Below are 13,409 nucleotides of genomic sequence, written 5' to 3' on the forward strand. Positions count from 1 at the left end.
AACTGAAATCCAGCTAAATTTTTCAATGTGCTTAAAACATTAAATGAAGGAACACATTTAAAAGAAGAGAACCAAGAACAGGTAGCTATGAAAAATTATTAAAAACCTTTGAAATGTAAAAGTCTTAAAATTAAAAATAATCAATAGAGCCCAGATGGGAATAAAGCAAGAATTAGAAAACTATAAGATGGAACTGAAGTATTCATTCAAAATGCAGCCCCCCCCCCACCAAAAAAGACAAAAGAATACAAGCATGAAAAAGACTTGTTCAGAGGCATAAATATTAGAGAAAACCCCTAAGTAGGCAATAGGAGTTTCAGCTGAGAAGAAGCATGGTGGAAAAACAATATTTGAAGAGTGCATAGCTGATCATTTTTCAAATTTGAGGAGAGACATGACTGTTTGGATGGACAATACTCAGTCTACTGGGCAAAATCAAAATAAGTGCAAATATTGACACAGCATGATAAGACTTGAGAAGATAAAGAATCCAAAGAGGATCTCAAAAAAATGAGAGAGAGAGAGAGAGATTATCTACAAAGGAGAAAAAGCACCAAGAAGAAGTCAGAAGACATCAATATAATGTGGTCAAATGGGTTGCTAGTAAACAACCTAGAATTGTACGCCTGACCAGTCTCCTTATAGAATGAGCTCAATAGAAAAATATTCTCAGACATATAAAGTATATCCTTCTCAGTGACTCTCATTGAAAGAACTGTTAAAGAATATCATCTTAAAATGCAGATTGGCAAATAAAAATATAGGACACACAGTTAAATTTGAATTTCAGATAAGTACTTTTTAGTATATATGTCCCAACCGAATTATTTATTGTTTATCTGAGATTCAAATTTAACTGAGTGTCCTGTATTTTAGCCGGCAAACCTACCAAAACAAAAACAATGAACCCAGAAAGTAAGCACAGAATCCAAGAAGCAATGCTAAATGCAAAACCTGACAAAATAGTTTCAATTCATTTAACTATTAACTGTATGGAAAAAAACCTTCTCAATTTCTATTAACTATACCTTTGCAAATAACTGTAAAATGATGACTCTTCTGAGTGAACCAAGCACTATGCCACAGGCCACATTCTTTTCTCCAGCCAAGCAGGTTTTCTTAAAACCTGCCCTTTTTAGATTTCTCAAAGCAACCAAAAGCCATCTTCTTCTAGATGCTACCACCACCACAACTTTTTGTAATGATTAAGAGATCTAAAATAGAAGCTATAGTCTAGCCAAGCTCTTCATAACCCCCAAATCCCATGTATGGCTCACTGATGTGCAGTGAGTTGGGAGTTTCATTTAATAACAGCTGTGCCCCTGAAAAAAAAATGTCCACTATCCTATGTTCCAAACAAAATTTGGTTTCAAATGCACTTTGGGGCACCATCTTAAAGGAGTTCTATGGTGAAAGTTTGGTATGGGTATGATGATGCCCTAATGTATCTGTTTTGTATATTTATTTTATTAAAGCAGAAAAACTAGTGTCATAAAATGACGCCAAAAGAAAGTTATGTGGACAGCTCTTTCATATTTGCTTTTTAACGGGCTTCTCTGTAGTCAGCTGAAATTTAGCTAGTTGGGAGAGTGAACAAAGCAAATTGTGTCCTGCTGATTCCAACTGATTTAATTACACTAAGTCCAAGGTCAAGAAGGATGTCTTATTCATCATTTATCCTCAGTCCATAGCTCAGGAGAGCCCTGCCAATTAATGTTTGTAGATCATTGAATATTTTTTAATGCTTTCAAGATTATCTATGAAAAAGGAATATATATATACACTGGATTATGAAAGTGTAGATGTCTCTATCCCATATATTTTGGGATTGCCCTCAGCACTGCAGGACATGCTAAAAAAAATGTACAAAGTAATACTAGGTTGATTTTATATCTTATAGCTCATGAAATGGGTGATTTCAGTGTATCAAAGAGGGTATTTGCTTTTAAATAAAAGGCTTCACTAAATAGATTGGTCCCCAGGTAATTTCAGAACCCAATGCATTTTTAAAACTTGGATTTATGCCTAATTTTTAAGAGCTCATTTATCTCATGACAAAGTTACAGGCAAGTGAGAGTACTCAATGCCAGCAAGAACTGAGCTCTAGAGTCAAGTAGTATGAGAGCAGACATCCCTATTATCATATTCATGAGGTATCACTCCATTTAATTCTAGCTCTCTATCAAACTTTCGCACAATAACCAAATGACGAATGCAGCTCTAGATCCACCAGGAAATATGCTTGTATTGTTTGTTATGATAAATGAAGCAAATTATAACAATTCCATAATGTTAAGGGTAGTGAGGGCAGGTTTTAGAGCTCCGTGTGTGTACATGTAATAAATCATTCCTTTGAAAAGATAATTGCAAGACCACTAGAGAGGAGGAAAAACCCAACTTTGAGGGCAATTACTTGAAAGCTCCTCGAATTAACTTGTGCACAGTTGGCTCTTTGTTACTGAGCCCACATTACTAAACGTTGTTTCAGGACATTAGTTCGCTTAGGTGAAGGAACTAATGTAATTCTAGTTATTAATCACTTTAATTTTAAATGTGCTTTGTAAACCGAGAAGACATTAAACTCTAAGAACAATGCGGAACGCACAAGTAATTAGTGGTTAATGGGCTCTTTTTGAAAAACTCTAGGATAACAAAATCAAAGGCTTCAAGGCTCTAGGAAAAAGGAGTGTATGTATGTAATGTGAGAAAGTTCTATTTAATTTTGCTGACCAATAGTGTCACAAAGGGAGTGAAATTAAGCCCTTCTCTCAAAGGTAATTTTAATAGATTATGATGAATGAAATCATATTATTTTATGAGTCAATCTTCTCTGTAGTGTAATTTAGCAGTGCCTTTTTGAGGCACCATGAAATAGAATTTTCTGTGATACTTCACTCCAGAATCCATGCCAAAAAGTATAGAGCTGTTTTGCAAATATCCTCCTGAGACAAATGTAAGCCAGGATTTGGTGTTAACTGACCATCAGTGCAAAGAATGAGGTGCAACCATTAGATATGTTCACTATGAACAAAATTTGCAAAAGGTCACTCCATACCAGCCATACCAGAAGAGGAAAATACGAAAATAACAACAACAAACATCTAGCAATTATTTAAAGGATTCTTCATTCTATTTTGCTAAGTGAGATAGCAAGTGCAATAGTTGACATTTTTACTTTCACTTCCACCATGGTATTTTTAAAAATACTGGCAGAACCTTAAGCCAGCTAGAAGAAGGAATATATTCGATAGCCATCTTTTCTTATTACACAAAACCAGATTAATATTAATTGCTTTGACTTCTATTGGCCTATCTTCTGTTCTAATGAGCTAGTATCTACATTACTAATATTTCACAGATGTATATAAAATCAGTAAAGGAGGCCATGTTGCGCACAGAAACAGAGGTGGTTTGGGAGGTTAAGCCTGGCTGGGCCTCTTATTATCTGTGTAATCTTGGTAAAGTTACTTTCTGTGTCGCAGTTTTAACTCAGATTAATAATGTCCAAATCCCACCCACCCCCAATCCCAACCACAGAAACATGTACATTCCTCATCATTTGATGTTAGGACACGATGACATTCTGGAGAGTCACACAGGCTTACAATGGGGAAAGATAAATAAGGCTCTTCCTCTGTCAATAGTCTAAGGAGCAAGCAGATACACAGGGCACACCTCAGAAACCTTCCTACCTAGGGGTTAGAATCTGGGGAAAGACCAAGATGTCATTTCTTTCTTCTCCTCCACAACCTCTATCCCAGGCAACAGAGCAATGATAATATCAGACAACTGGAACATGCCTACAAAGTCACTCAACTTCACGTACCGCACAGGACAGAAACTCCCCATGGCATCCCTGCCTAGCTGTTACCATTGGATCACCTCGGTGCACAGGAAGCTCAGTACTTCCAAAGGCATTTCAGTACAATGCTGGGGAACGCTATTCCACACACAAAGTTTGGTTGTAGTTGTAAATATGCTTCCTTTTAACCCCATCCTATTGATAGGTTTTTGAAGCAACCCATCAAAGACTTGTTTTGTAGGACAGTTTATCAAACATTTAAAAGCGTGTTGTTAAAAACATTCTATTTCTCTTTAGTCTGCACTTCTCCAGGGCTAAACGTTCAGGTTTCCAGGCCCTTTCCAAGCTTTGTTGACCTTATCAGCCTAGAGACAATGAACACCCAAACCTCAAATCCAGTCTGGACTGGCAGAGGACGAGATTATTCCTTCCAACACCCTGCTCATTCTGCTTCTACCAGTACATTCTAAAAATGGGCTAGGGCTTGTCATACAGATTGTTATCCAAATCTGTGAAGCAATCACTTCATTGACTCTGTAGAATACACATTCATTCATTTGATATATTTATTCTTCCATTTAATTCACTCTTCCATCCATTTAATAGGACCTTTTAAGGATGTCTTAAATTCTACTGATTCCTACATAATACTGATTAACCCATTACTCCCATGTAACATGAATATGTACAGAGGTTTCTCAAAAAGTATCTTAAGTGTCCACTCCTTGCGCTCCTTGAGAAAGCTAAACCTAACTTTCCCAATTCTCTTTCACATGAGGGCTTATCATATTTTAAGACAAAACTTTTTTAAACACATGGTACACCTATGTGCATTTCAGAAGGAAATTCTTTATTTGCTAAAGCTCTATACATCATAAAAGTTAGATAGATACAATATGGAACAACTCGAGAAAATTCTCAGGGAATTAAGACAGTCCACTGAAATGAGCCCTTTTAATAGGAATTGATCGATATTTTCTAACATTACCTTAATCTACTCTGTCCTATAAACATGTACTGGTCAAATATACAGAGCCCCAGACAAGTTGGAACACATGTGCTGTGTTCTTGACATGGATTTTGGTTCACTAAGACTCTTTCAATGTACACATATTTCCAAATTAATAATAACACCTTTATCCTGTAGATGTAAAAGGAAATTAGGAGCATTCATTGGACATTCCACAAAGTAAGTGACACAAAATTTGATATCATATAAGGGTAGTAAACTAGACCACTAGTTTCTAACCTCTGCTCCAGTTAGCCTAAGAAAAGTCACTTAGTCAGGCTGGGCTTGAATGACCTCATTATTAAGGTACAAACACTGGGCTAAATGATCTCTGAAGATCCCCCTGCTTGTTCGACTCTGCTACGTGGTTCAAAATAAACTGGCAAAAGTACTCATGACATTTCATATTTAGTTACACAGCTTGAACTATCGCCTAAGAAATGTTTATTTACCCTGATATTTAATACTCTAATACTTCAAGGTGGCTAGCAATATTCTGATGAGAGGGAAAAAAGGGACTTCACTACCCAATCATGTGTCAGCAAGGAAGCAATACTGCTCGGTACACATGTGTACTCATCTGCACGCATGCATCCACCCATGCAAACATAGGTAGTGACTTACAAATTAAAATAAGGGGGAAAAAAGTTCCATGAAGTTTAACTGTTACTAATTCTAGTAACCAGACACTAGAACTCTTTCTTTCCTAAACTGAGTGTGCAGGCAGTTGGTCACTGCTGTGACCTTCGCACACCGGGCTAATGAGCAAAACGTGGTCAAACAACTCACATTCCTAAAAAGCCCAAACAATGAAGTCTACACCAATGAATAGTTAACCTTACCTTGACAAAAGGTGTTGTTAACCCGTTTGTAACCTTGTAGACATTCCATCATTTGGTTATATCCATGATAAGCTGTAAGGAAGAAATAATTCTGTTACATGCTTAAATTTATACAGTCCCAAACTACCATATGTGATAACCTAAACCAATGAAGTCATCAGTGGTCTATCTTATTTATTTCTAAGATACCCAACTCAATATGTGGCAGTTTTTTTTTCACATTATCCCTGTTTTTTCAGTATGTTTCCTATTCTGCAATAGATGCAGTCCCACATAGTTGTCATCTAGATTACGTTAATCCAAAGAATCGTAAGACTATTTTATATTTTCTTCCACTTAATGATTATTTTTATCACAAAGGATCCATTCCTCCCCAATGATGTGCTACAGGCATTTGAATTTTCTTATAAGTAAGGTGAACATACATCCTGGCCTACATGGGACAGCCCTGGGTTAAGCCAGTTGTTCTAGCAAAGTTCATTAATAACAGCACTCCATTTCACTCTCAGAAGTGTCCTAGTTTTGACAATAGACTATGTGCTAACTTAAATACTGGTTCACACATGCTAATAAAGAGAGACTCTTATTGCTATGAACCCAAGAAGAATGGGAGATGACAAGAGGAAGCCAGGAGATGAGGACTACCGGGATCATTGGTATTGTTCATCACCCAGAATTTTCATCAACAATACAATGTTGTCACTACCAAATTATCAACAAAACCCTATTCACTGATTCTGACACTCTTAAGTGAGACCCAAGAGATTTCTTGGCATAATGGATACAGCATAAGTTCAGGCACCAAGCAGACCTAAGTTCAAATCATGGCTCTGCCTATCAATAGCTCTGTGACTTTGGGACACAAGCTTTCTGGGTTTCGAACGAGGATTCCATATAATGGGAGTATTCACATCTCCTGAGCAGGTCAGGACTGTTGTGGATTTTAGATATAATTTATGCAAAATGCCTACCGCAGTGCCTCACAAAACCACTCACGAGATGACAGATGTCATTATTTCCTGCCATAAGGTATTCTTTCATTAAGAAGATCATGAGCAATAGAAAATGGGCAATAATCAAAACAGGATGGATGGTTAGACCACTACAAAGACCTAAACAAGGAGTAAAGAGGGAAAATTCAAAATAAAAAAGGAAATTTTCTTTTGGAAAATAAAATTATTTTGCCCCTAACACATGCTCTTTATTCTCACCACTAATGGAACAGGATGAATATGTACTGGTGGTATTTCTCTCTCCTCCTTCACTTCCTTTCTTTGCCATATGTCCCATCTCTTCAGATCCTTCTGAATTAAAAGTGGTTAGAGTGAGGAGTCCTGGAATAGTGACTTTTAAGGAGGGAGCAACTGGCATGTGGAGAGTTTCATTCAAGCTCCATTCAAGCTCCTTGGCCACATAACTAGTCTTCCATAGAATGAAGACCCTGTGGAGCAGGGTGCTTGCAGAGATTTGGGGATCTCTCTCTGTGAATCACTCAAAGGCAAAAGAAATGCTATCTTGTTTAAAAAGGAGAAAAAATGAGTGGGAAATGTCAGAGAGGGAGACAGAACATGAGAGACTCCTAACTCTGGGAAACAAACTAGGGGTAGTGGAAGGGAAGGTGGGTGGGGGTGGGGGTGACTGACGGGCACTGAGGGGGGCACTTGATAGGATGAGCACTGGGTGTTATTCTATATGTTGGCAAATTGAACACCAATAAAAAATAAATTTATAAAAAAAAAGTGGAAAAAAAAAAAGTTTCAACAGGGCAGCCCGGGTAGCTCAGCGGTTTAGTGCCACCTTCAGTCCAGGGTGTGATCCTGGAGACCCGGGATCGAGTCCCACATCAGGCTACCTGTATGGAGCCTGCTTCTTCCTCTGCCTGTGTCTCTGTCTCTCTCTGTCTCTCATGAATAAATAATTTTTTAAAAAATACATAAATAAAAAATAAAAGGTTTCAACAGTCATCTACCTCAAAGCAGAGAGCCAGACCAGCTGATCTCTTCAGATCCTCCTCAGCTTAGGATTCCATGTTCATTTTCTTCTACAAACTTTTAAAGGACAAGTGACTTGTTCAAGCTAAGTACATTTTTATTAGATTACAGAGTATTTAACGAAATCATTTGCAGATTTAAAATTAAGTTTTCACAGTAAAAACTGATCAACAGTGAAAGGTCTTTCTGTATGTGGCTAAACAAAAACTTCAAACATTAAATAAAAGTCATTTGAAACTGCAGTTTGAACTCCTTTAAGTGAAAAAAAAAATGTTTTAAAGGCATGGAACACAAAACCATAGCATATAAAGCCAAGGAAAGTCTGCTCTCTTCCAAAATGAATATGATTTAGAGAGTAGTACCAACCAAGGAAAGGAAAGTTTCTAAATGACACAGGAAGAATGTGACCCTGCGTGTGTTTCTTGGGAGTGAGTCACTTAGGACAGCACAAACAAAGTAAATGTCAAGATGTTAATAGTTTATTTCAGTCATAATCCACATTGCCCTTCCTGAAATGAAATCAATCTCTTCAATTTTATACATTGCATGAGACAACATGAATTTATTTTCATCAGCACTTGGTCAGAAGTGATAGAAGCTTTGTACTTTAACTTCCTCCGTAAATTATTACTAGCACTAAAATAGAAAATTAACAAAAAAAAAAAACATTTAAAGCAGTGGATTTATTTATGCTCACACAATTCGAAATAAAAACAACAGAAGGTCAGGAATAGAGATGACGCATTAAAAAACAACCAGGAGAATCTAAGATTCTTTGTCTAACTTTTGTCCCTTTCTTGCTATTCTGAGATTGAGATGATGGAGCAAAGGGAAGCAGTTCAGCAAGAGAGAGAAAAAGAGGGATAAGAAAAAGGCATGAAGATAATGGAGAAGATGGAACAAGTATTAGAGAACATGAACTTGGCCCCAGAATAAAGTTGGAAGAATTGGACTTCTCCTTCTTCAGGCCTTAGACCTAGAGGCGGGAAATCTATTGCTCACTCTACAATATTCCTACAGACAAACTTACATAGTATATGAGGGATAGGCCGAGAAAAGAAGAAAAGAGAAAAAGAAAAGAAAAGAAAAGAAAAGAAAAGAAAAGAAAAGAAAAGAAAAGAAAAGAAAAGAAAAGAGCCAATGCTTTTCAACATTTTAAATACAGACTCTTGTTTCATGATCCATAAGACTCAATAGCAAATTACCAAGCTGAGAGTCAAACTTGGGTCTACTTAGCTCCAAATCCCTTGCTCTTTAAATCATACCAAATCTCCCTTAGATCTCGCTTTGGTCAGACTGCCAGAATAGTTTTAGGCACACAAATCTCTCAGTGAGGAGGGACAAGCATACTCAACCCACTTACTGGAAATCCACACTACCAGTCATTATTGAATCACCATAAAAAGTCCACAGGGGACATCCTCAGTAATGAAGGTCTTCATTTACATGACTCTCTCTCTAAATGAAGAATTCACTAGTTACTGGAAACTTCAGTGGGTGTTTTCACAAATTAGTCCTCTAAAAAAAATAGAAGCAGTACCAACAAAATAAATGAAATTTGGGGCATCAAAAGATTTAGAGAACACGGAAGTTTGAGAGACAAGGAGGTCCAAATGAGAGGCAATAAGACAATTATTAATAACAAGTCACTATGATGACTGAGCATGAGTACAGAAGACTGATCCCAAGATGGCAGTTCTAGGTTGAACAGTGGCGTGAAAGGCAATTAAAAATATCAAATCAATAAGTGCGTAAGAATAATAATTAAAAATTATCCAACTGAAGCATATGAGAAATTTCTTGTAACACCAAGTGTAAAAACCTCCTACAAAAATCTTCAGTTATACAAAGCAAAGAAAGATGATTGAGGGAAATATCACTTGCTTTCCTGGGAAAAATGTGATGAATGAATGTTAAAAAAAAAAAATCAAGTTACCTCTGTCTTTCTAAAAAATCTCTATTAGTAATCAGCCAGAGTTAATGCTGCATTCAAAAACTAAAAATAGTAACTAGAATTGGGGAAAAAAGTAACAGAGACCTAAATCTGGATTTATTCAAATCAATAGGTTCTAAACCCCAGAATTTATAGACCAAACAAAACATGTGAGTATCAATACAGATTCATGTCACTGAGAACTGTGATGGTATCACAAAAGTGGTGCCTGGGGTGCCCGGGTGGCTCAGTCAGTTGAGCCTCCGACTCTTGTTGATGTTGTTTTTTTAAAGATCTATTTGTTTACTCATGAGAGACAGAGAGAGAGGCAGAGACATAGGGGAAGAAGCAGGCTCCCTACGGGGAGCCCGATGCGGGGACTCTATCCCCGGACCCCCAGGAACATGACCTGAGCCAGACAGACACTCAACCACGAGCTACACAGGCATCCCCCAACTCTTGGTTTTAGCTCAGGTCATGAGCTCAGGGTCCTGGGATCAGCCCCACGCTAAAATGGGGTGGGGGGCTCTGCTTCTCTGCCTCTTCCTCTGTCCCTCCCCCAACACAAGCGCATTGTGTTTGTGCGTGCTCTCTAGTAAATAAATAAATCTTTAAAAAAAAATAAAAGTGGTAACTAAGAAGGGAAAAGTACTGTGTCCTAGTAACTGTACCTTTATCTTTTACAGATTAGCAACCAATCATTTCTCCATTTTTGCCCTTTTTTAGTGACATCTGAAAATTTACAGTATAACTTCTGTTGTGGCTATTAATAAAAATGTCATTTAAGCAACTGAAACTAGAAATAACAGCTTCACTGACATTTTATCGGTTTTTGAAACATTTACAATTTTTAAAGACCTCTTATTTTCTCTTCACCTGAGGGGGATAAAAACCACTCTAGTTTGGCTTACTGCCTTCTTAAAAGACTTTTTAAAATTAAGTAATCTAGCTTGAGAAGGCAACTGAGAACCGCTTATTAAAACACAGAATCAACAGGAAAGCTTTCTTACACCTGCAGCAATGTTTCTGGAAATGCACATTACACCACTATATTCTAGAATGCAGTAAGATTTCTTTCAAAGTCTAATGCTGTCTCACCCCCCAAACAGTAATCGTAAGGAAACAGATATGCTACATTAAGATCCAAAGGAATGATGAAACGTCACTTACACGGCTTCTTGGGGCATTTCTGGCATTTGTTAAAGCCCCAGGAGGTACCCACAGTTCCACAGCAGTCCTCCTGCTTTGAAAGGCCAGGGAGCGCCTTGCCACACTGCAGTGATGAGATGGGAAATATGAAGGTTAATTGAGTGCAAGATGCCCAGCTCTAGAGCACTGCTGTGCTTCCCAGTCACATTATAAAACAATTCCCTTGTTATCGACACAATTAGAGGGGGGAAAAAACCCTCAAACTTTGAAAGAAACATCAGAATAAAATCAATACAATCAATACAACACTAATGAACAAGCATATTTCTAAGAGCTTCTTGGCATTTTGAGAGTCTTAAGAAAATCTGTCACTGCTCAGAGCACTTCATAAAACGCACGTTTCCAATGCCCGCCTTCCTTTTATTTTTTTTTCCTTAAGAACCGCAACTCAAAAGTTCAACATAAACTTTTAAAATTTAGTTCAACTGTCTTGTTGGAATCTCTGCTGTGGATCATCAGAGAACAGAGCTGTAAGGGTGTAGGGCATGTGTGTAAACCTTGAGAATGTGGCACAGGTCCCATCTGCAAGAGGCTTTTGGTTTTCCTACAACACCAAGGCCTTGGCAGGAACAGGGCAGGATAGGATGGTACAAGAAATGATCACGGACTGTGCCAGATCAGCTCTGGCAGAGATGAAAACTCCACACAACCGAGTGGCCTGACCCAGGGAGGTCAGCCAAGTTAGGAAGGTGCTGGCAGGTTTAAGCGAGGCTCGCAGGCAGAAGAGCAGAGCTGACAGTTGTCAAATATAAAGACCCATCTCATCTCCCCTGGTAAAATCACAGGAGGTCTGATGAGCCTGAGAGGAAGGGGCCTTAAATCAGACTAACCCAGTGTCGTCAGGCAAACAGATTCTTCTCTTTGTACCCATCCCGAGGCCACTTGTGCAAAAAAGGCCACATGGCTTTCCACTGACACTCAGCAGACTAAGCCCAGACCCCACATCCAAGGGGTCACTCTGCCTTCCTCTGCCTCAACCTCTAAAAAGTTCTCCAAACAGCTGCCAGTGTCATCCACAGTCTGAAGACTGCAAACTCCCTGGGATGATACACAAGATCCTCGCTACCCTGCCGTAAAGCGTATGATTCTTTTTCTAGCCCCTCCACCTGTATACATCTAGCCTTTGGGCACTCTAAAAAGCTGTTTATTTTCTAAACAAATGTCTTTACAAGAGGTGTCTCCTTTGGTATACCCTATGCCCTTCCTTTTCCCTTTGTCTAGAGATACTTTACCCCAGGAATCCCAGCTCTGAAGAAGTGTCACTATGAAGCCTCCTATCTCCTCAGCATCAGTGAGCTCCTTTCTCTTTACCCCACAGCACACTCCACACAGCTCTACCGCCTCTGCTGTGCTCTCTAATTAAATGCAGATGTATCTTATGTATCTTTATATCCCAAGACACAGTGCACATGCTCAATGAATTCTGAATGGAAGAAGGAGCAAATAATATAAGCAACTAAGAAATGACTCAGGTATAGTCCATCCAGGCAAGCAGTGGCTCTGTGAAAACCAGGAAAAGGTAGCAAGTGCTATCCAGGCTAGTAAGCGCAACGTGGTGACAGATGACAGAGAGTCTGGACAGGTGGTGACCCTTAGAAGGGCAGCAGACACCAATCACCTGGTGGGCCTCTCCATTCGGATGGAGGTTCTAAGTAACCACATGTTCAAATTGTAAAATAAAACCAGGGAAGACCCGCACAGTCCATGAAGGTTTAGTGCCATCATAGTTTTGAAGTCCTTAGGTGTTTGTGGTTTTTAATGATTTTGACAGGATGTTGTTGTGTACTCTAAAAACCAGTCAACGATGAGGTTTGCTGGGGGTGTGGAGGGCAGAGAGGCAAGGAGGAAAATGAACACGCCAACAAATGAGAACCTGACAGAAGCAAAGCATACAGTGGCTGGAGGCAGATGGTTCCCAAATTCCTTCAGCAGAGTCACAGAAGTCTGAAACAGGAAGCTCATGAAGAAGGAAGAGGCAACTGGACTATAGGCATCAGACTGGGAGCCGGTGATGATGTGGAGAACATGGAGGTCTGTCTCCACCATCGGTTCTGCTGCCAGTGTGCCTCATGTTTCCAGGTTTATCAAGCAGGTTGATGTGAGACACCAGTATACCTCAGACGTACATCATTCGTGTACCAGATTCTTCAGGTTCTTCTCTTAATCAAGCAAAACTTTCAACACTTGCTGATTTTATATGCTCAAAATTTTAGTAGCAGTTAAAATCCAATTTTCACCTCAGATTCCTAGAATGTTTTATTTGGTAGGGTAAAAATAAATCATTTCTCTCTACCAGGCCTCAGAAAAGGTACAAGGTTTTCATTACAGGATTCGGGCTGCTTTATCCCATGGCTTTGTTTTTGCAGGTCCACAGCCAAGAGCAGCACAAACCATCCAAATCGATTAAATAAATGACGGTGTAGGTGGTACCACCAAACTGTGTGTTCTTCTCAAACTTGGGCCTGCACAAGATAATAATAGGCTGCAAAGGATGAAGTCAGGCTTGTAACAAGGCACACAGTCTCACACATGCCCCCTGAGGTAGTTAATTATGAAGAGGCTTCAGTGTGAGCCAGAAAAGGCCTGAGAGATCTGTGGCCATAGGCAGGGCTCTCACACAAGA

The 13,409-nt window shown here is 38.9% G+C and overlaps 1 protein-coding gene across 21 annotated transcripts in view; it reads right to left on the minus strand.

The window, feature by feature from the left end:
- The window catches only part of LTBP1 (latent transforming growth factor beta binding protein 1), a 389,007-nt gene that overhangs the window by 153,632 nt on the left and 221,966 nt on the right, over positions 1-13,409 (minus strand). For all 21 annotated transcript variants that reach the window (XM_072767337.1, XM_072767335.1, XM_072767336.1 and 18 more), the window contains 2 exons: positions 10,748-10,850; positions 5,654-5,725 (listed from right to left, as the gene is read on the minus strand). In XM_072767337.1, the coding sequence (XP_072623438.1) occupies positions 5,654-5,725; positions 10,748-10,850 (175 nt within the window). The remainder of the gene's footprint in view (positions 1-5,653; positions 5,726-10,747; positions 10,851-13,409) is intronic.

This window comes from Vulpes vulpes, chromosome 8, assembly GCF_048418805.1.
Source record: "Vulpes vulpes isolate BD-2025 chromosome 8, VulVul3, whole genome shotgun sequence".
Lineage (NCBI taxonomy): Eukaryota > Metazoa > Chordata > Mammalia > Carnivora > Canidae > Vulpes > Vulpes vulpes.